General features: G+C 42.5%; 1 protein-coding gene across 5 annotated transcripts in view; it reads left to right on the plus strand.

The window, feature by feature from the left end:
- NIPBL (NIPBL cohesin loading factor) overlaps positions 1-22,672 on the plus strand; it is a 281,825-nt gene that overhangs the window by 238,050 nt on the left and 21,103 nt on the right. For all 5 annotated transcript variants that reach the window (XM_045020599.1, XM_045020600.1, XM_045020601.1 and 2 more), the window contains 4 exons: positions 9,048-9,101; positions 12,557-12,665; positions 18,942-19,078; positions 22,361-22,501. In XM_045020599.1, the coding sequence (XP_044876534.1) occupies positions 9,048-9,101; positions 12,557-12,665; positions 18,942-19,078; positions 22,361-22,501 (441 nt within the window). The remainder of the gene's footprint in view (positions 1-9,047; positions 9,102-12,556; positions 12,666-18,941; positions 19,079-22,360; positions 22,502-22,672) is intronic.

The following is a 22,672-nucleotide window of genomic DNA, read 5'->3' on the forward strand; positions in this document are numbered from 1 at the left end:
TAAAATGCAACATGAGTTTATCAAAGGAAAATCTTGCTAGACTAACTTTATATCTTTCTTCGATGAAATAACTAATTTTTAGACAGGGAAATACATTAGATTTAATCTATTTGGACTTCAGTAAAGTGATACTGTACCAGATGTGAAATTATTAGTTAAAATGGAGAAGATGGGTATCAGTGCATGAATTGTAAGATGGGTAAGGAACTGGCTAAAAGGAAGATGATAATGGGTTGTGCTGAAGGGAGAACAGTCCGTCTGGAGAGAGGCAATTCAGAGTTCCTCAAGGATCTATTTTGAGACCAATCTTATTTAATGTTTTTATTAGTGATCTTGGCCAAAAAAAAAAAAAAAAAAAAGTGGGAGTGTGCTAATGAGACCCGCTGATTACACAGAGTTGGGAGGCATTGCCATTCTGGACAAAGAATGTAATATTATTCAGGAAGAACTAGATGAACTAAAGTAATAAAACCGGGATGCCATAAAATAGTACGAAGTACAAGGTCGTGCACTTAGGAACTAATAGCAGGTATTTATTCTTCGAGTGCTTGCTCATGTTGACTCCATTCTAGGAGTGTTCACACCCCCATGCACAGTTGTTGGAGATTTGCCTTAGAAGTATCCATAGGGTTGGCTGTGACACCCTCTGGAGTGCCACGCTCATGCATCAATATATCAGGCACTATTGGCCCTACACCCTCTCAGTTCCTTCTTACCGCCCGTGGTGGTTGGTTGGAGTGCCTCTGTCCCTTGCCTCGCAAATGGTCATCGGTTTCCTTCTTTGTTTCATGTATTAGAGCGGTAAATAGTTTTGTTTATTGTAGTTAGTAAGTAGTTGTTCAGTACTGTAGTTAGTAATTTAGAGTCCCAGTGGGGACTTTGCCCCAGGCAGGGCATGCCCCAGTCTCCAGGTTTTAAGCCCTGCGCTGACTGTAATAGGCCTATGCCTGTTAGTGACCCCCATGGCAGCTGTCTGAAGTGCTTGGGGTAATCTCATGTAAAAGAAAAGTGTCGCATCTGTAAGAACTTTCATCCCAGGACACAAAAAGAGTGCGATATACATTTGAGAGCCCTCCTCATGGAGGCTGCTCTCTGCTCAGCCTCTGAACCGTCCCGGCTGGACTCGACTCCCAGTACTTCGGCCTCAGTGCGTTGTGCACCCCCGACACTGGGCTCTAACAGGCACCATTCCCCTTTGCTGGTGCCCAAGCAGAATTCGAAAAAGTGGGACCTGGCACCGAGCAAGAAGGATCAACGGGCATCAGGTAAAGGACCCTGTTCGGACTGCCCACTCACCCCATAGCCACATGGGGATACGTCCCCCTGGGGACCTCCCACCCCTAATGGATCCACCACCGACTCCAGGAAGTGGTTGGGGACCCAGAGTTGTTATGGAGTCAGCACCTTCCCAGCCCTTCCCGGCACCCAGAGAACAAAGGACTCTCCCAGAGCAGCCAGCGCCACCTGCTGCAATGGACCCAGAGGGCAAGCCAGCCGTAAGAGCCTCCCAGAAGACCACCAGTTTTAGAGCCAAGGCAGAGCTCTTAGTCGCCATGCCTCTTAGTCGCCATGCCTCTGGTCTCAGCCCATGTCACCAGTTCGCTGCTTCAAATTGCTGATCCTGGTCTCCGCCCTCTCGTCGAGACTCGCCCAGATGGTGGTGCTGGTCACCGTCATCCTCTCACTGACCCTCTCCGTGACGTCAATTGACGGCACCTAGACCACGGGAACGTTCCCCAATGTGGTGACACTCCCCCTACTCCCAGCACTAATCCGCCTATTCAAGGCACCATTCACCCATGGCGATGGTTAACTGCCAGACTCAGGCGTCGATATCCCTGCCGTGGTCACTGGAGGAGGATTCCTCCAGCACTGAGAGGGAGTTCAGCCCCTTGTCAAGACAACACTGTTGCGACTGGGCTCCTGAGGCTGCGTCCACCTCCACGATGCTGTTCTGGCAGCATGGCCAGTGCAGTGGCTCTATTGGTATGCCAGTTATGCTGAGGCCCCCTTCACACCAGTCATTGGTTGCTGCTTCAGATAAGCATCAGATGGCACCGGACTCGGTGTGCGAAGCGCAATTGGATGCTGAGGTGGAAGTGCAGGTGCCCACTCCAAAACGCCCTTCCCCCATGGCGGATGATGCCTGGGGCCTTCCCCCGGTGGTCCAGTCATCCTCATCCTCTCCAGATGAGGTTGTGGCATGGCCCTCTTACGCTAGCCCACTGGATGATTTTAAGGAGCACCAAGCCCTGCTCCGAAGTGTCGCCATCAACATAGGCCTAGAGGTGGAAGAGGTGGCGGAGCAATCAGACACCTTGGGTAATGTGCTCTCTACATCAGCTCCCACACCTGTCGCACTTCTGATGCACGAAGGGGTCCTAAAGATTGCCAAAGCCCTCTGGCAAATCCCATCCTCAATCTCACCCACCTCCAAGAGGGCTGAAAAAGAGTATTTCATCACAGCTAAGGGGTTTCAATACTTGTATACCCACCTGCCCCTGGGATCATTGGTTGTTTCTGCAGCCAATGAGAAAGACAAGCAAGGACAGTCTAGTTCAGGGGTAGGCAACCTATGGCACGCGTGCCCAAGGTGGCATACGAGCTGATGTTCAGTGGCACTCACACTGCCTGGGTCCTGGCCACCGGTCCGGGGGGCTCTGAATTTTAATTTAATTTTAAATGAAGCTTCTTAGACATTTTAAAAACCTTATTTACTTTACATACAACAATAGTTTACTTATATATTATAGACTTATAGAAAGAGACCACCTAAAAATGTTAAAATGTATTACTGGCACGCGAAACCTTAAATTAGAGGGAATAAATGAAGACTAGGCACACCACTTCTGAAAGATTGCCGACCCCTGGTCTAGTTCCACCCCCAAAAATAAGGAAGCCAAGAGACTGGACCTTTTTGGAAGGAAAATTTATTTTAGGGCCAGTCTTCAGTTCAGACTCTTTTGGGGAGATATAACTTCAATTTATGGGACTCCCTCTGTAAGTTCAAGGATTCCATGCCCCAGGACTTGGCCCAATAATTCAGGGCCCTTCTTGAAAAGGGTACTAAAGCAGCTCAGTGTTCTTGCCAAATGGCATGGGATGATGCCGATTCGGCGGCCAGGGTGATCACCTCAGCGGTTGTCATGAGGCGCAGTTCCTGGCTTAAGACCACAGGAGATGCAGTTCTTGATCCATGATCTACCATTTGATGGGATTGGACTCTTTGCAGAGGCTGCAGGGACTAAAGGACACTCAGGCCACCCTCTGCTCACTGGGGTTACATACACCTCAGTCAGCAAGGAAACAGTTCTGGCTGCCACCAAGGCCTTGGCAGTCTCGACAAGGGTCCGCAAGGAGAAGGGATAGGGACACGAGTTTTAGTCATCACCACCCTTCCTCCTCCTCTTCACCTGCACAATTTGGCCTGGCAAAAAAACACAGGGTCCAGAAGTGGGCATTTTGAGTGTGTGCTTGAGAGCGATGTCCCAGTCACATCCCTGGATCTTCCTCATCCTTTCCTCAACCATCTTCATCCCTACCATTCAACCTAGTCGCTGGTTACCTCAGACTGCTGGGTCTCTGGGCTACACCCCGCAATTCTCGGCCACCCCAACCCCCTCATACCATTTTTCCCCGTCCCTCTTCAGGGACCCTTCTCATGAGCAACTCCTCATTCAGGAGGTCAACAACCTCCTGCAGCTGGAAGCAGTAGTGGAGATCCCTTGGGAAATGAGGGGGAAAGGATTCTACTCCTGCTATTTCCTAATCCCGAAGGCAAAGGGGGGGCCTAAAACCCATTCTGGACCTGCGGTGACTCAACAGATATCTCAAGAAGTTGAAGTTCTTCATGGTTTCTCTGACCTCCATTATCCCCTCCCTGGATCCAGGAGACTGGTATGCCGCTCTCGACTTGAAAGACGCTTATTTTCTTATTTCCATCTTCCAAGGACACAGATGATTCCTCCATTTTATGGTGGGCCAGCGTCACTTCCAATTCACAGTGCTACCCTTTGGCCTCTTCTCGGCCCCACAAGTATTTACAAAATGTATGGCCCTGGTAGCTGCTTACCTGAAACATTGGGGAGTCCAGGTCTGTCCTTATCTCGATGATTGGCTCATCAAGGGCAGGTCACGGGATCAAGTGCAGAGCAGTCTTGATCTGGTGTGTTCCACCTGTGGGCCTGTTAGTAAACAAAAAGAAATCGACCCTCATACCAGTGCAATGAACAAAGTTTATAGGAGTGGTCCCTTGACTCCATGCTGGCCAGAGTCTTCCTTCCAGAGGCTTCTTTCTAAGCTATATCGGATGTGATCTCCCACGTAAGGGGCTACCTGCTCACTACCACCCGCACTTGCCTAAGGTTGTTAGGCCACATGGCATCCTGTACTTACGAGGTCCGTCATACCTGGCAGGCATGACCTAGGCCTTGTAGTCAAAGTGCTGGACCACATCCGGTCATCACTGGCATGGTTGTTGGACCCCAGATCGATGTTGGAGGGAGTTCCCTCCGCATCCCCGTCGCTGACCCTGGTTTCCATCGCCTTGGACCTGGGCTGGGGAGCTCACCTGAGTGAGCTCAGGACACAAGGCCACTGGTTGCAGGGAGCTCAGAGCGGTTCACTTGGCCTGTCAGTTTTTTTCAATCCCACTTGAAGGGCGAGTGGTTTAAGTCCTGATGGACAACACCGCCACAATGTTTTATATCAACCAGCAGGGCAGAGCCAGGTTGTCAGCCCTTTGCCAGGAAGTTGTCTGGCTCTGGGACTTGTGTGCAGCTTGCCATTCATCTCATGACAGCGCACCTCCTCAGGAGCAGGAATGTATTAACAGATTGCCTCAATAGAACCTTCTCATCTCGCGTGTAATGGTCGCTCCACCCCAAGGTGGTCAGCATGATCTTCCAAAAGTGGGATCTCCACAAGTGGACTTGTTTGTGATTTGTCAGAACAGGAAATGCCACATGCTCTGCTCATTTTGGGGGATCAATAGGGGCTCCTTGTCAGATGCCTTTTTACTCCCATGTTCGGGGGCTCTAATGTACGCCTTCCCACCGGTGCCATTGATCCACAAAATCCTCATGAAGATCAAGCAGGACAGGGCCAAAGTGATCCTGATAGCCCCGGTTTGGCCTCGCCAACACTGGTTCGGCATGCTGCTGGACCTGTCGGTGATGGCTACACTGCAGCTGCCTCTTTGGCCGGATCTCCTATCCTAGAACCATGGCAGTCTCCTGAACCTGAACCAGCAGCATTGCACCTGACAGCTTAGTTGCTGCATGGTTGAATGAGCAGGAGTGCTTGGCCCATGTCCAGCAGGTCCTACTGGGGAGTGTAAAGCCCTCTACCAGAGCAACCTACCTGCCTGAGGTGCCGGGCCTCGACCCAAGGGCTTAGGCCTGAACAGGCATCGCTGTTGTTGATCCTTGATTACCTTCTGCATCTCAAACTCTAGGGCTTTTCCCTTTCATTGATTAAAATCCACTTGGCCACCATATCAGCCTCTCACTCCCCCTTTTCAGGGCAGGTCTTCACTCATGACATGATGGTCCGGTTCTTGAAAGGTCTGGAGTGACTCTATCCCCATGTCTGAGACCTCGGTGGGACCTGAATCTAGTGCTCATGAGAGCTCCCTTCGAGCAGGTGGCTTCCTGTTCCCTTCTTCTAGTCTCCTGGAAGGTGTCATTCCTGGTGTTGATAACGTCTGCATGAAGGGTCTCTGAGATTAGGGCATTTACCTTGGAGCCTCCCTATCCGGTGTTTTTCAAGGACAAGATCCAGTTGCAGCCGCACCCAGCTTTCTTGCCCAACGTGGTTTTGCAATTTCACATGAGCCAGGGCATATTCTTGCCAGTCTTCTTCAGAAAGCCTCATAAGTTTGAGGAGGAGCATATGTTGCACTCCCTGGATATCAGTAGAGTACTAGCCTTCTATATTGTAAGAACCAAACCATTCTGTAAGTCGATGCAGCTATTCGGCATGGTGGCGGATAGGATGAAAGATCATCCAGTGTCCACCCAGAGAATTTTATCATGGATCACCGCCTTCATCCGGTTTTGCTGTGATCAGGCGAAAGTGCCTCCACCGGCGACTATAACTGCCCACTCAACTAGGGCACAAGACTCGGTGGCAGCCTTCCTGGCCCATGTGCCAATTCCAGATATTTGCAGGACTGCCACCTGGTCATCCATTCACACGTTCACATCTCACTACATGCTTACCAAGCAAGCCCAAGATGACACTGGCTTTGGTAGAGCAGTATTGCAAGCCGCATGACTCTGAACACGGAGCCCACATCCAGGGATATTGCTTGTGAGTCACCTAGAATGGAATTGACATGAGCAAGCCCTTGAAGAAGAAAAATGGTTACCTACCTTTCGTAACTGTTGTTCTTCGAGATGTTTTGCTCGTCAATTGGAAATAATAGAGAAGGTGAAAGACCTAGTATATTAGTCAGTCACAGGATGACTATGAGTCACTAATGTGGTGCATCCATGAAAAAAATCAAGTGCAATCCTAGGATTTCATCAGATGAGGTATTAGCAGTTAGAGATCAGACACTTTCACTAACACATCTCTAGTTATAAACTATAGAAATGATCCATGAAAGTTAATACTCCTGGGGGAATTCTGTGTCATTGCGCGTGCACAGAATTCATGTCCCCTGCAGATTTCTTTGCTTTCCCGCAAAAAAATTACTTCCTGACAGGGAAACAAAGGGAAGCTGCAAGAGCAGTTACACACCACTCCCTAGCAGCGCAGGTACATCATTTCAGGCACCCGGAGCAGCCAGGAGAGAGGTAAATCACTGTGGGACTAGGAATATCCCAGGGAGTGGCTCCTACCCTGAGCCAGGATCAGCTGCTAGTTCCAGCTGGGCTGGAGGCAGGAGAGGACGGGACTTCCTCTTCCCCTGCAAGGAGTGGCTGGGGCTGTATCAGACCCACCCGCAGAAACCTCCCCCAGCTGCAGGAAGCTCAGCATCCTCCCTTACTTCCTGCCCCCATCACTCCTGAGCTGCAGGGGAGAGGATCACTGTTTGGGGAGCTGCTCCCCCATCCTCCCAACCCCTGTGCATCTGGACCTTCCATACCCAGACACCCCTGCCAAGCCTCACCCTGTACACTCAGAACCCCTCTAGCACTCCATACCCGAACCTCACCCCCCTGAACCTCAACCCCTGCATCCAGAGCCCCTGCATCCAGATCCCCACCCCTGCACCCCAGACCACCCCCCACTGAGCTCCCTGCACTCAAACGCCCACTCACCCACACTACCCTGATCCCCCACATCCAGACACCCATGCCACTGACCCCAACCTGCTGCACCCAGACTCCCACCCCACCAAGCCTCACTCCCACAGCACCTAGTCTCCCCCGCTGAGATCCCCGCTCCCTCTGCTGAGCTGCAACCACCTTCACCTGGAAGTCCTTGCAGAGTCCCATTTCCCCTGCACCTGGAATCCTCCCAACAAGCCTCTGTGCATCCAGCTCCCCCAACACCTAGCCCCCCTACTGAGCTGCCTGCACCCAGATTGTCCCACATAGAACCTTCTCACCCCACACCGAGCCCCTTCACACTTGAATCCTGCCTGGTTGAGCCTACCTGCCCCACACCTGGTGCAGAAGGGTAGGACCTCAGGGTGTTTCTGGGGCAGACCCAAGGCCTTGTGCTATGTCAGGGTTGGGTGCCTCCTCACTGCTGAGTCCATGTCCCGGGGTGGGGGTGGGGTGATGCAACATGATCTCTCACCTTCATGCAGCCAGTAGCCTATGCTCCCCCCAACCATGCTGGAGCCTCTGCATTTATTTACTGACAAATAAAACTTGCACAATTTTGCAGAATTTTTAATTTTTTGGCGTAGAATGCCCTCAGGATTAAGATAAGGAGGTGTTAATTTCATTGTACAAGGCAATGGTAAGATCTCACCTGAAATATTGTGTACAGTTCTGGTCACCCATATTCAAGAATGATGAATAAAAACTAGAACAGGTGTAGAGAAGTGCTAGTAGGAGGAGCATGGGTAAGGTAATCCATTCTTGAGAGGAGACTAAAAGAGTTTGGGTCATTTAGTCTAACAAAACGAAAGCAGAGAATGGATAAGATTGCTCCCTATCAGTACATCAGGAGGGTAAACATCAGGGAGGGAGAAGAGCTATTTAAGCTATAAGACAATATTTTCTTAAGAACAAATGGATGTAAACTGGCTATAAATAAATTTAGTCTGCAAATTAAAAGATGCCTAACCATGAAAGGAGTGAGGTTCTGAAACAATTTTCCAAAAGGAGTAGTGGCGGCAAACAACCTAACTAGTTTTAAGATGGAGCTTGATCAGTGTATGAATGGGATTGTATGACAGGGTTGCCTGCAGTAGCACAGGATTGACTCAGTGATGCAGGAGGTCACATCTAGTCCGATGCCCTTATGTAAAATTTATTGTTTTAAAGGATACTGTTTAAAAATCATGATCAATTAAAATAAATGCATTTATCTTACTATTAACACCTTAACACTGATATATCTACTTTTCAAGCATTTATACTAAACATTAGTTTATGCATTACTTTGATCTTGGACAATAAAAAGAAACTAATTGGTTACATTTTCTTTAGTCTAGTCAATTTTACCTTCAGGTTCTCATGAGCTAACACAGTCCTGGAATGATAGCACATCCTATAGGGCCTGTTTAAAAAAATGCATTTTTGGGCAGTTGAAATATGTCATAAATTTTATTAGCTGTTAAGCTTTGCACAAACTAGTTTTCACAAAACTTAAAATTTTGGTCAAATTTGATCTGACAGTGACCCTACAACTGAAGTAAAAACTTTAGATTTATTTAATTTAGGTTGTAGTAGCATCTGAAATGTGAAAAAAAAAATCACATACAGAAGACATTGTTCCTATTGCTTCTATCTTACAATTTAAAATAATTTTAGTAAAGGAAAAATACCTTATCATAGTTTAAATTTAAACCTGTGTTGAAATACTTTGATTACATTTTTCTTCAGATTTCTTTTTATAAATCTATTCCAAATATTCTTTCTTAGGTTGCAGCATGTAGAGATACAGGATATGATTGGTTTGAACAACTTCTTCAAAATGTAAGTAATAGTTTTGAAAGACTCATTTCACAAATGTCAAAAGAATCTTAGTATGTTTCATGGAACCTAGGGCTAAAATGTAACTCCACAAACTTCTAGAATAGTTCTTTACACTGTTATCCGAATTGTAAAATCTAACATTCTCTTGACTTTTTTGTTACAACCTTTTGACTTTAACAGTTATATCCTTCCTCTGCCACTGCTTTTATACCTAAAATTAGTTCTTTGAGTAATGGTCCCTATTTTATTCCACTGAGGGTTTAAACATCCATGCCGTGCATCCAAAGCTGGAGAATTTGAAAGTAGTACTTTCCTTTGGGGTCTGGGCATGCGTCCTTGCCTCACCTCGCCTCATTGTTTCATCCAAGGTGATAAAGGGCTGAGCGGATCAACTGTGTCTCCGGCTCCTTCTCATGCTTCATGGTCCACGTCGGAGCTACTAGTGTCCTCTCTGTGATGCACATTAAAAAGTTTAGAATAGTATATAGTTAGTTTTTCTTGTAGTGTTCGCTGTTTTTACTGTTTTAACATAGTTTTAACTTTTAGTAATATTTATAGTAGAACTGAGACTTAGGGGGAATCTGTTTACTGTTGTTCCTCACCCAAGTACCCACACATGGGTACTGGACAGTGCCAAAGACACCAGGATTTAAAATCTGTGCCTCCTGCCCATTAATGTAATATCTGCCAGTCTTTCCCAAGCCGTACCTAAGAAGGCCAGGCTCTCCACCTTAAGAAGTAGCTCATGGAAGTCGCCACGAGGCCTCAGGCAGACAGACCGTGGGCCAGGGGAATCCCACCCTCCCAACATCAGCTTTAGACAGCCAAGAGTGCACCTCCAGCTACGGAGTTTGAGTCCAGCTCCGGTGGTACTGCCACTAGGGACCCCATGCCAGGCCTAGTTGGGAGGTAAGGAAGCATGCACATAAGCATGGCAGTAAGTCTTCCTCCAAACCAAAGAATGGTGATGCGCCTTCCACAAGTTCCAGCCATGGTGAGGCAGCGTGCTCCAACACGTACAAGCATGACAAAAAACCCTCACAAACTGGCAGGTCCGCCAGTATGACATGCCGAGCTGCACACACAGTCAACGTCGGGCTCCCTTAAGACCAGATTCATCAGTTTCAGGAAAGTCTCCACTTGGGCACCGGTTCTGGTTATGGAATAAGTATCGTTAACATCAGGAGATTGGAGAAAGCACCAGAGCCACATGAACTGTGTACTCTAGTGGCCTTCCACTACCATCCATATCTAGGGAGGCCAGTTCTCCCACTCAGGACATACCACAGTCAAGACATTTCAACACATCTTCCTATGGTTTACACACTTCCACCGGCTCCAATGGTACTGCCATGGAAACCGGTGTCCTCGGAGGATTCGGATGGAACATGAGGGCTGCCGATTCCCTACCGCCACTACGAGTATCCCAAAAGACCACTGGCATCATGGCATTACCCTCCTTCACAACAGCAGAGGAGCCACTGGTTTCCCACACCATGAGGCCCTCTGCAGCACCCATTGGCACAGCTGTTCTGTTCTGCTGGCCCTGTTGAGGAACAATACCCATCTATAGAATCCACCCATTTCGAAAGGGAGGCTTCACCTCTTTCTCCCTCTAGGGCACCTTTGAGCAGATGCTCTGAACTGGGTATGGAGGAAGAACAGTTCAGTCCATTTCTGATGGTACTGCCGGAGCAAGTGTGTTTTTCATTGTCCTGTCCAGATGCTGGCTTTATTTATTGTTGTATTTACTCAATATTGGCATTAAGCTGATTAGTTATTAGTTCTTGAGGTCATCTTTTTTGCCCATTTTCAAGACAGTGGCTGGGATTTTTCAAAATCACCTAAGCAAGTTAGGTGCCCAGTCCCCATTTAATTTCAGTGGAATTTGGGTGCCTAACTTCTTTTGGCCCTTTGAAAATCCCAGCCTGTAACTACTCGCTTTATTTCATTCCCAGTTCTCTGGTTACTTCTTGTACTTGTTGAGAGTGATAGCTAGTGACTGTATTTCTTCTGTTACTGCATGGGGTCTTACTGCAGTATACATGGACCATCTGAAATCCCCAGAGAGCTGGCTGGTCACATGGTTTTGTATTCTCCTCTATATTTTCATCTGCATTAAAAAACACCTTCATATACATTAAAACCAAGACTTTAAAAAATGGGTGCCTAAAATTAAGCTCCAAGTTTATATTTTGGTGCCTGAACAATTTAACTGATTTTCAAAAGTGCTGAGCACCTCTCAGTTTCAGAGACACTGAGAGAGCTAAATATTTGACACTTTTTAAAATCAGGCCAATTGTTTAGGTGCTGAAATATAAACTTGGAGCCCAAAGTTAGAATGCCCATTTTTTCCAAATCTTGGTCTTGATACTTTCATAATATTACTTTTTCCATACAGAAAACATCTCTGTAGCAACTGCAGCAGTTATGTGATTATGAATGCAAGTGGAGGTGGTTGGTGTAATCACTTATGAGGGCCATGAGACAGTGTTTCATTCTTAAAATTTAAGGAAGTGTTGTTTATTCCTTCTCATAACACAAGAAGGTAGGGGTCACCAAATGAAATTAATAGGCAGCAGGTTTAAAACAAACAAAAGGAAGTATTTCTTCACACAACGCACAGCTAATCTGTGGAACTCTTTGCCAGCGGATGTTGTGAAGGCCAAGACTATAACAGGGTTCAAAAAAGAACTAGATAAATTCATGGAGGATAGGTCTATCAGTGGCTATTAGCCAGGATGGGCAGGAATGGTGTCCCTATTCTCTCTTTGCCAGAAGCTGGGAATAGGCGACAGGGGATGGATCCACTTGATGATTACCTGTTCTGCCCATTTCCTTTGGGGCACCTGGCATTGACCATTGTCAGAAGACAGGATACTAGGCTAGATGGACCTTTGGTCTGACCCAGTATGGCCATTCTTATGTTCTTATGCTACTAAAAGGGGTAAGGAGAAACAAATCAAAACAGATTATAATATTGCACCAGGACAGCACCTCTTACAAGTCACACATTAAGGCACATGGACAACAGAAAGCCAATTCAGGCATCAGGAAGAGAATAGTGAGTAATAGGGAGTAAGAAAAGACAAAGACAAGGAACATGACTCTGTTAACATTTTGAACATTGTCTTATCACTGAGGTAGATAGTGTTATGCTTGTTAAACTTCGAGAATGAGCTATGCTTACTGCCCTACCCCTTAATTGTTTTAATTGTAGTGCTTTGGTCCTGTAATATTTATTTTGTTAAATAGTTTAATTTTTTGCCTCCACAAAGTGCTTTTCAGGGCTTCTTAGGAAGAACTTGGATAACTTTATATGCATCATGAAATCCTTCTTCTTCTATGATAATTGTTACAAATGTAACATACATTGAAGTACAAATTATTGGAACGATTCAGTGTATTGCAGTTTATATTAAATCTTAATAATCTCCTGTCTTTGTCTGCAATAGCTTTTGAAATCAGAAGAAGATGCCTCATATAAACCTGTGAAGAAAGCCTGTACTCAGCTTGTTGATAATCTGGTTGAGCACATTCTTAAATATGAGGAATCTCTATCAGGTAATGTAATTACTTACAATCCAATAGTATTAATGTATTTTTTGTTATTACATATATGAAATCAGACACTGTTTGTAAACATCTATAGTTCTGTTTAAAAAAGGACAGTAGTAGATAAGACAAGGATTGTCTCAAGACCAGGGGCAGCTCTAGGTATTTTGCCGCCCCAAGCACGGCAGGCAGGCTGCCTTCGGCGGCTTGCCTGCGGGAGGTCCCCGGTCCCGCGGATTCAGCGGCATGCCTGCGGGAGGTCCTCCGAAGCGGCGGGACCAGCGGACCCGCTGCAGGCATGCCACTGAAGGCAACCCGCCTGCCGCCCTCGCGGCGACTGGCAGAGCACCCCCCGTGGCTTGCCGCCCCAGGCACACGCTTGGCATGCTGGTGCCTGGAGCCGCCCCTGCTCAAGACATTTAAATTAAAGCTTCTTTTGTTATGATTAAATTGAACTTTTAACTACTATTACAATAAATCTTACTCTTGTCACTTGAAAAAGATGCTGCTTGAAAACATTTTTTGTTCCTTCATTAAAATTGTTCTGATGCTATTGTTTTCTGGTTCTATCACCCTGGTGAAATATAGAATGTTGTTATAAGACATAACAAGAACATGGCAGGAAGTTTAAGCTGGATAAATTCAAATTAGAAATAAGGCAGAATTTTTTAATAGCAAGGGGGATTATCTGATTGAACAAACTATCAAGGGAAAAGGTGGCGTCTCCAACTCCTGATGTCTTCAAATCAAGACTGGATGCCTTTCTGGAAGATATATTTTAGTGAAACACAATTTATTAGGCTCATTATAGGAATAATTGGGAGGAATTTAATTACCTGTGATATACCAGAGGTCAGACTAGATGATCTAAAGATTCCTTCTGGTCTTAAATTCTGAATCTGTGATGTACAGGACAGTATAAATTACCACAGGTTATTTTTTCATCCACACATGGTTGTGATAATAAATCCATTTTTAGCATCTTTTTACCAAGCAGAATACCTCATAAGTCAAAGATTTTAAGAAATGTCTTTGCTCTTGTGGCCATTTAGAGCTCCTAAATCTTTGAGTAGATAACTCCCATTTGGGAAAAATGGTAACTTTGAGTTTCACATTTTGTGTGAAAGAGAGGTTAAGTAAGTTTTGTGTGCATTTTTGTTGGACATATATTGTAGATATACTCTTTAAATACTAGGCTTTATCTTTAAAAGTATTTTTAAATTATAAATTTCATTTGTTATATTTGTTCATGAAGGGTATAATTATAGCTTGTGACAAAATTACCTAATATGTATATTCAAGTCCAACTGCCAGCTTTTGATACAACTTGAAATAGTAAGAAGCTTTGCTTTGTTAGAGTAATAGGGAATGTTTGGATTATTTACAGACTAGCTGTAGATGTTGCTACACATACTTCATTTAGGTTGTTTTATCTCTCATTAAGTGATAGCCTGGTCTATTGGATTGAGTCAGTGCCTCTTGGGTTCTATTCCCAACTTTGACTTGCTGTGTAATCTTGAACAAATGACATAATCTCCCTGTGCTTCCATTTCCCTTTATCTAAAATGGGGATTTTAATGTTACTTAATCTCTCTGACTGTTGAATAATGTTACTAAAGGTTTTTGATTATATAAAGCACTATATTTGTTATTAGTAATAGTACTATTATTCCTAGACAGGAAACTTGGTTAAACTGGATGTAAGGTTGTAAATACATATCAATAGCTTAGAGGGATGGGGGAAATCCTTAGTAGAACGTTATAGTTCTTAAAAGCATTTCCTCACAGACATTGAAAATATGGAAATACAGCAACCTACAAGCTATACAAGAAACTTTAACTCTGCCTCTGAGTCCCACAACCCTGTCCAGATAAGAAAGGTACATCTTTAAAATCCACAGCTAGTTAATATGTTAATTCAAGTAATGCTTTGGTTTTCCCATAGCCCCTTTCAGCTTGCCGACATTGTAAACTATATCCACTGTGGTTTACACAGCAGAGTATGCATATCATAATCACAAAGGCTATATAGGGCCAGATTCTCATTGCATTGAGACTCCTGTACACTATTCTGGAAGTTTACACTACTTTGGTTGCTTTAAGGGCCACTTACACTGCCAAAGCAATATGAAAGAGCCTTAGTGGAAACGAGAATCAGGCGTATGGGGTAAGATTTCCACAGCTGTAAAAAGCCAGATAGAAAAGGGCTGAACGGTTTACATAATTCTAAATGTTGTACAAAGGAATTACTATGATTATGAAGGGATGGGAGATGCTTTGTATTTATACAAATGTAATAATACTTTCCTTTTATAACAGTGCCTTTGATCCAATAATCTCATTGTACATTACAAACAGTAATTTAGTGTCACAACCTATTAATTAGGTATGTTTTATTATCTATACTTAACAACAGATGCGAAAACATAGGGGCAGAGAGATTAAGCTGTTTGCTCAAGGTCACATAGTATGTGTCAACGTTTAGATTAAAACGCATGTCATATGAATCACAAAATTTTTTCCAATTTTCCCGTCACCCACCCACCTTTCCCCTTTTTTTCCTATACAGAAGATCTTGATGTTGATGTCTTGGTGAGGAAAGGTAAACCTCACAGGTAGACTGTAGGACATAGTGTTTGCAAAGTGCTTTGAGAGCCTTGAATGAAAGTTTTTATGTACAGCTCCATAAGCCAGAACTTGGGGGAGAAATCAGATCAGTATCTTAGATGTCTGTAAACTAATTTGAGAAGTATGGAGAATAAGCAGGAAGAGCTTGAAATGCTAGTAAATAAACACAACTGTGACATAGTTGGCATCACAGAGACTTGATGGGATAATACGCATGACTGGAATATTGGTATAGAATGGTACAGCTTGCTCAGGAAGGATAGGTGGGAGGGAAGGGAGGAGGTGTTGCCTTATATATTAAAAATGTATACACTTGGACTGAGGTTGAGATGGAAACAGGAGACAGACTGGGTAATGATAAATGTCATGATAGGGGTCTACCACAGACCACCTAACCAGGAAGAAGAGGTGGATGAGGTTTTTTTTAAACAACTAACAAAATCATCCAAAGCACAGGACTTGGTCATGATAGGGGACTTTAACTATCCAAACATATGTTGGAAAAATAACACTGCAGGGCACAGATTATCCAACAGATTCTTGGAATATATTGGAGACAGTTTTTATTTTGGAAGGTGGAGAAAGCTACTAGGGGAGAGGCTGTTCTAGATTTGATTTTGACAAATAGGGAGGAACTGGTTGAAAATTTGGAAGTGGAAGGTAGCTTGGGTGAAAGTGATCATGAAATGATAGAGTTCATGATTCAAAGGAATGGTAGGAGGGAGAATAGCAAAATGAAGACAATGGATTTAAAGAAGGCAGTCTTTAGCAAACTCAGGGAGTTGGTAGGTAAGATCCCATGAGAAGCAAGTTGAATGGGAAAAACAATTTAAGACAGTTGGCAGTTTTTCAAAGGGATATTAAGGGCACAAGAGCAAACTATCCCACTGCATAGGTAAGATAGGAAGTATGGCAAGAGACCACCCTGGCTTAACCAGGAGATCTTCAATGGTCTAAAAATCAAAAAGGAGTCCTACAAAAGGTGGAAGCTAGGTCAAATTACCAAAGATGAATATAAACAAATAACACAAATATGTATTAGAAATTAGAAAGGCCAAGGCACAAAACGAGATCAAACTAGCTAGAGACAAAGGGTAACAAGAAAATATTCTTCAAATACATTAAAAGCAAGAGGAAGACCAAGGACAGGGTAGGCCCGTTAGTCAGTGGTGGGGGGCGGGGAGAGAAACAATAACAGAACATGTGGAAATGGCAGAGGTGCTTAATGACTTCTTTGTTTCGGTTTTCACCAAGAAGGTTGATGGTGGTTGAACGTCTAACATAGAATCATAGAATATGGAAGGGACCTCAGGAGGTCATCTTGTCCAACTCCCTGCTCAAAGCAGTACACACCCCCAGACAGATTTTTGCCCCAGATCCCTAAATGGCCCCCTCAAGGATTGAGCTCACAACTCTGGGTTTAGCAGGCCAATGCTCAAACCACTGAGCTATCCCTCCTCTCCCCCCAGCATAGTAAATGCCAGCGAAAATGAGGTAGGATCAGAGGCTAAAAGGGGGAAAGAACAAGTTAAAAATTACTTAGATAAGTTAGATGCCTTCAAGTAACCACCAGGGCCTGATGAAATGCATCCTAGAATACTCAAGGAGCTGACTGAGGAGATATCTGAGCCATTAGCAATTATCTTTGAAAAGTCATGAAAGACTGGAAAAGGGCAAATATAGCACCAATCTATAAAAAGGGAAATAAGGACAACCCGGGGAATTACAGACCAGTCAGCTTAACTTCTGTACACAGAAAGATAATGGAGCAAATAATTAAGCAATCAATATGCAAACATCTAGAAGATAAGAAATAACAGTCAGCATGGATTTGTCAAGAACAAATCATGTCAAACCAACATGATAGCTTTCTTTGAAAGGGTAACAAACCTTGTGGATAGGGGGAAGTGGTAGACATGGTATATCTTGACCTTAGTAAAGCTTTTGATACTGTCTCGCATGACCTTCTCATAAACATACTAGGGAAATGCAAGCTAGATGGAGCTCCTATAAGGTGGGTGCATTGTGGAAGGGCATAACGAGTGGGGTCCGGTTCTGTTCAATATCTTTGTCTGTGATTTAGATAAAGGCATCGAGAGTATACTTATAAAGTTTGTGGACGATACCAAGCTGGGAGGGGTTGCAAGTGCTTTGGAGAACAGGATTCTAATTCAAAATGATCTGGACAAACTGGAGAAATTTTCTGAAGTAAATAAGATGGAAATTCAATAAGGACAAATGCAAAGTACTCCACTTAGGAAGGAACAATCAGTTGCACGCATACAAAATGGGAAATGACTGCCTAGGAAGAAGTATTGAGGAAAGGGATCTGGGGGTCATAGTGGACCACAAACTAAATATGAGTCAACAGTGTAACATTGTTGCAAAAATAAACATCATTCTGGGATGTATTAGCAGGAGTGTTGTAGGCAAGATATGAGAAGTAATTCTTCCACTATACTCTGTGCTGATTAAGCTTCAAATGGAGTATGGTATCCAGTTCTGGGCACCACATTTCAGGAAAGATGTGGACAAACTGGAGAAAGTCCAGAGAAGAGCAACAAAAATTATTAAAGGTCTAGAACATGTAACCTATGAGGGAAAAAATTGGGTTTGTTTAGTCTGGAAAAGAGAAGACTGAGTGGGGACATAACAGTTTTCAAGTACATAAAAGGTTGTTACAAGGAGGAGGGAGGGAGAAGAATTGTTCTTCTTAACTTCTGAGGATAGGACAAGAAGGAATGGGCTTAAATTGCGGCAAGGGGGGTTAGGTTGGACATTAGGAAAAACTTCCTAACGGTCAGGGTGGTTAAGCACTGGAATAAATTGCCTAGGGAGGCTGTGGAATCTCCACCATTTTTAAGAGCGGGTTGGACAAACACCTGTCAGGGCTGGGTCTAGATAATACTTAGTCCTCCCATGAGTGCAGGGGACTGGACTAGATGACCTCTTGAGTTCCTTTCCAGTCCTATGATTCTATAAGATGGCTGAACTGGGAGTAGTTCCTGCCTTCCTCCCCTCTGATCAATCCACATTCTCTAAGACTTGACAGACTGAACTGCTTCAACATAGTTAGAAGCAAAGCAGCTATTTAGATAGTGCAAAGGGATTACAAAGTACAGAAATTAGAAAGGGACCTCACAATCTACTGAAGTTCAAATCCAATAGCAAAAACCTCCAAAATTAATCATCAACTTTCCCAAAAATGCTCAAAGGAACACTCATGTTCACTAGCTAATCTCATTAACCAAGCTACATTTTGTGGAAACTTCTCAATGACCTAAAAACAAAACAAATTATTTCATAGTAGTAAAGTTTTTGTTATGAGTCCAAGTTTTGTTTGCATTATTCTGTTTTACATTCATTACAGAATCATTGGCTGAGCCTGTGGCCTGGAAAAATAAGTGGTTTAAAAATTAATGAAAACTTCAAAGGAGCTTTATTTATTATTTTGCATATTTTCTTGATAATGTGCTTACATTTTTGTCTGCTAATCCAAGTTTTCTTATCTAATGAGGAATTTATATGCCATTTTTTCAAAGATACATTATCAGTGAAAGTGATTTTTATATGCTGTGTTTATTTACTATCCGGTTTTGTTATTGACAGAACTGTCCTTGAATTGAATATACTTAATATATTTTCTAATTTTTGCAGACTCTGACAACAAGGGTGTGAATTCTGGTCGCTTGGTAGCTTGCATAACCACTTTGTTCTTATTCAGCAAAATCAGGCCCCAGCTAATGGTCAAACATGCCATGACCATGCAGCCATACCTTACCACTAAATGTAGTGTAAGTATAGGAAACTAAAGTCTTCTTTCATCTAAATAATTATGGAACTCAAGGGTTATCTTAAATGCATGATGAAATTGAGGGTGGGAGTGTAAAAAACAGCAATAATATTTCCATTACATAGCTGTTTTCAGTCCTGAAGATATGAGAGAACCTTTTGTAATCCATAGAGCTCTAATAGGAGTGGGTTGGGTTTTTTCAAAAGTATTGGACGCAGAGGAATGTCTGCCTTCAAGGTTTCTTATTTCTCAAAGGATGAACTGCAAAGGTTTTTTAAAAATTAAAAACATACTTATTAAGGTCTAAAAAAGAAAATAAGTAGAAGTGTTGTATTTTAAATGTATTTAACCTTTATTTTAATAATATTTACTTCCTGGTTTTGTATACTCCTCAGCAGAAAATTACCCATGTGCCATTATGGTATGACATTTCAAATAGTCATCCAATTTTGCATAAATATATTAATATTTAACGCAACTGTTCCCCTGTAAAGTTCAACCCACTTATTCACCATTTGCTCTATATTGGATAGCCGTTCAATTTTATGTATCTATCCTGTTAATTTCAATTTTTATCCTGCTTTTGATGTTTCCAATTACCACAAATACATAATCAAGCTTAATATTCTAGTAACTGTTAGCTAGTTTCAATCATCTCACCTCAGTCATTTTTTTTCCTCAAAACTAAAAATCCCAATTTTGTGAGTTTTTCATATGTAAACTCCATTCCCTTTCTTTACTTTACATTTACATTGCTGCTTATGGTAGCAAGTTGGCAAGGAACCCATTGTTAATGTTGCTGTTTGTATAAGGTTTTGTGTAAACTACTAGGGTGAATTCCTGGCCCCTTTTGGAGTAAATGGTAGTTCTGTCACTGACATCAGAATTTCACTTCTGGTCTTTTGATCTGAGAAATCCTGTCGTCATCTTAATCGTCAGTTAAGGTCTCTTCCCCATTCACCTGCCTGTGGATGGAGGACATCATGATAGTAAGCCTGTCATCTAGCAGTATCTACAAAGTACTTTTGGTGTTGTACGATGAGATGTAGTTTCTTCTGATTGAATAGTATATCAAGCTGTCCTGAGTGGGGTGGAGGGGATTTAAATGCTGCAACATCTACTCAGTGGACTACACAAGCTTCAGTTATGCAGCTTGAGGTGAATCCTAAAATCATTTAGCTGGTAATTATAGCATATCCCATTGTGATTAATGGGATGCACATTGGGAAATTGTAACTTCTCGTGTCAAAGGGTTAACAAAAGACTTTAGTGCATATGAAGTAAACTGGCAATCAATACTTGCTTTGAGAATTTCTTCTCTAGATTCCTCAGCTATGGCATGTGAATTACTTTAGGCCCACTAACTAGTAATGTTTCATCAGATCAGGTTTTTTAAATCATGGTTTCTGAAATGTCCTATGCTTGTAGTTAAATCACATTCAGCCCCAGTTCATCTTCACCTGTTGCTAGTACCTGGTATCAGCAATGGGTCATTCTCTAGGACATTGGCTCTCAACCTTTCCAGACTACTGAATGTACCCCTTTCAGGAATCTGATTTGTCTTGCGTACCCACAAGTTTCAGCTCACTTAAAAACTACTTGCTTACAAAATCAGGCATAAAAATAAAAAAGTATCACAGCACACTATTAATGAAAAATTGCTTACTTTCTCATTTTTATCATATAATTATAAAATAAATCAATTGGAATATAAATATTGTACTTACTTTTCAGTGTGTAGTATATAGAGCAGTATAAAACAAGTAATTGTCTATATGAAATTTTAGTTTGTATTGACTTCTCCGGTGCTTTTTATATAGACTGTTGTAAAGTGAGGCAAATATCTAGATGAGTTGATGTACCCTCTGGAAGACCTCTGCATACCCCCAGGGGTACACGTACACCTGGTTGAGAACCACTGCTCTAGGGAAGACAAGCCAGAAGAGTTCAAAGATTCATTCTAGGGCTTCAAAGGAATAGTCAAAATCCAAAGTCCTACTCGGCCTGTGTGGAATACTCCCAAGCTTCAAGATGAAGCAGCATCAGTTCTGATGTATCATTTTTGAGTATCTTGGTACACTCAACCCCAAACTTCTTCTCTTTTCAGTGCTGAAATAAATTAGGTTGCATTCCTAGCCTATCATGCTGACCATGTTACCTTCTCCTGGAGTCCCTGTTCAGGTTCCTCCTCCTTCATTGTATATAATGCAAGCTTCTTTGTTTGTTCTTTTAAAGTCCCTACTAACTAAAGTTTCTGCTGACTATTTTTTGAAAACCTATGGAACTTTTTAAACAGAGAAAACAATAAGAAGCTGTTTAATACTTTGCTGAGTAGCTTTAAATAACATTTTTTTATTTCACCTACTCTTCTCCCTTAAAACCAAACCCTCCCACTTGTTCTTTCTCTTTCTCCTTTGATATTTCCCCTCAAGTCCCCCTAGATCTTTACTCTTCCCATACCATCCTATAAGTGGCTGGAAGGGAGAACCTCTTTGCAACATAAAGAGGGTCCAGAGCCCTTCCTCTCCACCCCATGCAGCCACTCTAGAGAACTTAAGTGATACAGAGGGATTTACATGGACCCTGTGTCTGGGGGTGAATATTATCAATTGCAACTATATTAAATCCATGTCAGTTATCAAAATGTTACATTTTATTAAACTGTATATACCTATGTATTAAGGTATATAGGTATGTACCTTTTTCATGATATGTTATCAAATATTTAAATTCAGAAAACCTAGTTACTCTGTATTTCTTCCTATGTGTAGAATTAAAATTAAGCAGCAGTATTCCTGTTATGCTTAAGATATATCATGAAATGTTTTGTAATAATTAATTGCAAAATAATTACCAAAGACAATATTAAGACTATTTTAACTATAAAATAAAACTTAGCTTTCACATCAATAACTTTTATCTTTACCAGAACAATTATTTCACCTGGACTCACTTATTTCCTAATGGAAAAAGTATTGGATTAGTAATTGGAGATAACAGTTTACATTTGATTATCATAGCATAGCAATACTTTTGAACATGGTAACAAATTTAAATTATCATCTTTAAACCCTTAGCCAAACTTTTTCTACCGGGAAGTGCTACAGCATACCTAAAACATACTTCAGAGAAAAGTTAGATCTTTGAATATCTGTGTATACTTTTACTGAAAAACTGAAATTTATTAAGTTATTCTCAGACCTGAAATAAAATTAGAAATACTTAGCCCTTATATAGGGAAAATGGTGAAAATGTTTAATCATTGTAAATGTTATTCTTACAGACCCAAAATGATTTCATGGTGATCTGCAATGTTGCAAAAATCTTAGAGCTGGTGGTGCCATTGATGGAGCATCCAAGTGAGACCTTCCTTGCCACTATTGAGGAAGATCTCATGAAACTTATAATCAAATATGGCATGACGGTAAGATTTAATTTCTACTTTTTATATTAATTTAATGTTTTTGGTTCAGTTTGATATGGAATATGTAGAAGTTATTTAAAATGAACACATGAACATTTCTTCCCTATTAATGTTTGAACGGCAGTTATGAAAAACTGGCTATCCCTGTGAACTTTCTTGATCTACCAGAGT

Source organism: Mauremys mutica, chromosome 6 (genome assembly GCF_020497125.1).
Source record: "Mauremys mutica isolate MM-2020 ecotype Southern chromosome 6, ASM2049712v1, whole genome shotgun sequence".
Classification (NCBI taxonomy): domain Eukaryota; kingdom Metazoa; phylum Chordata; order Testudines; family Geoemydidae; genus Mauremys; species Mauremys mutica.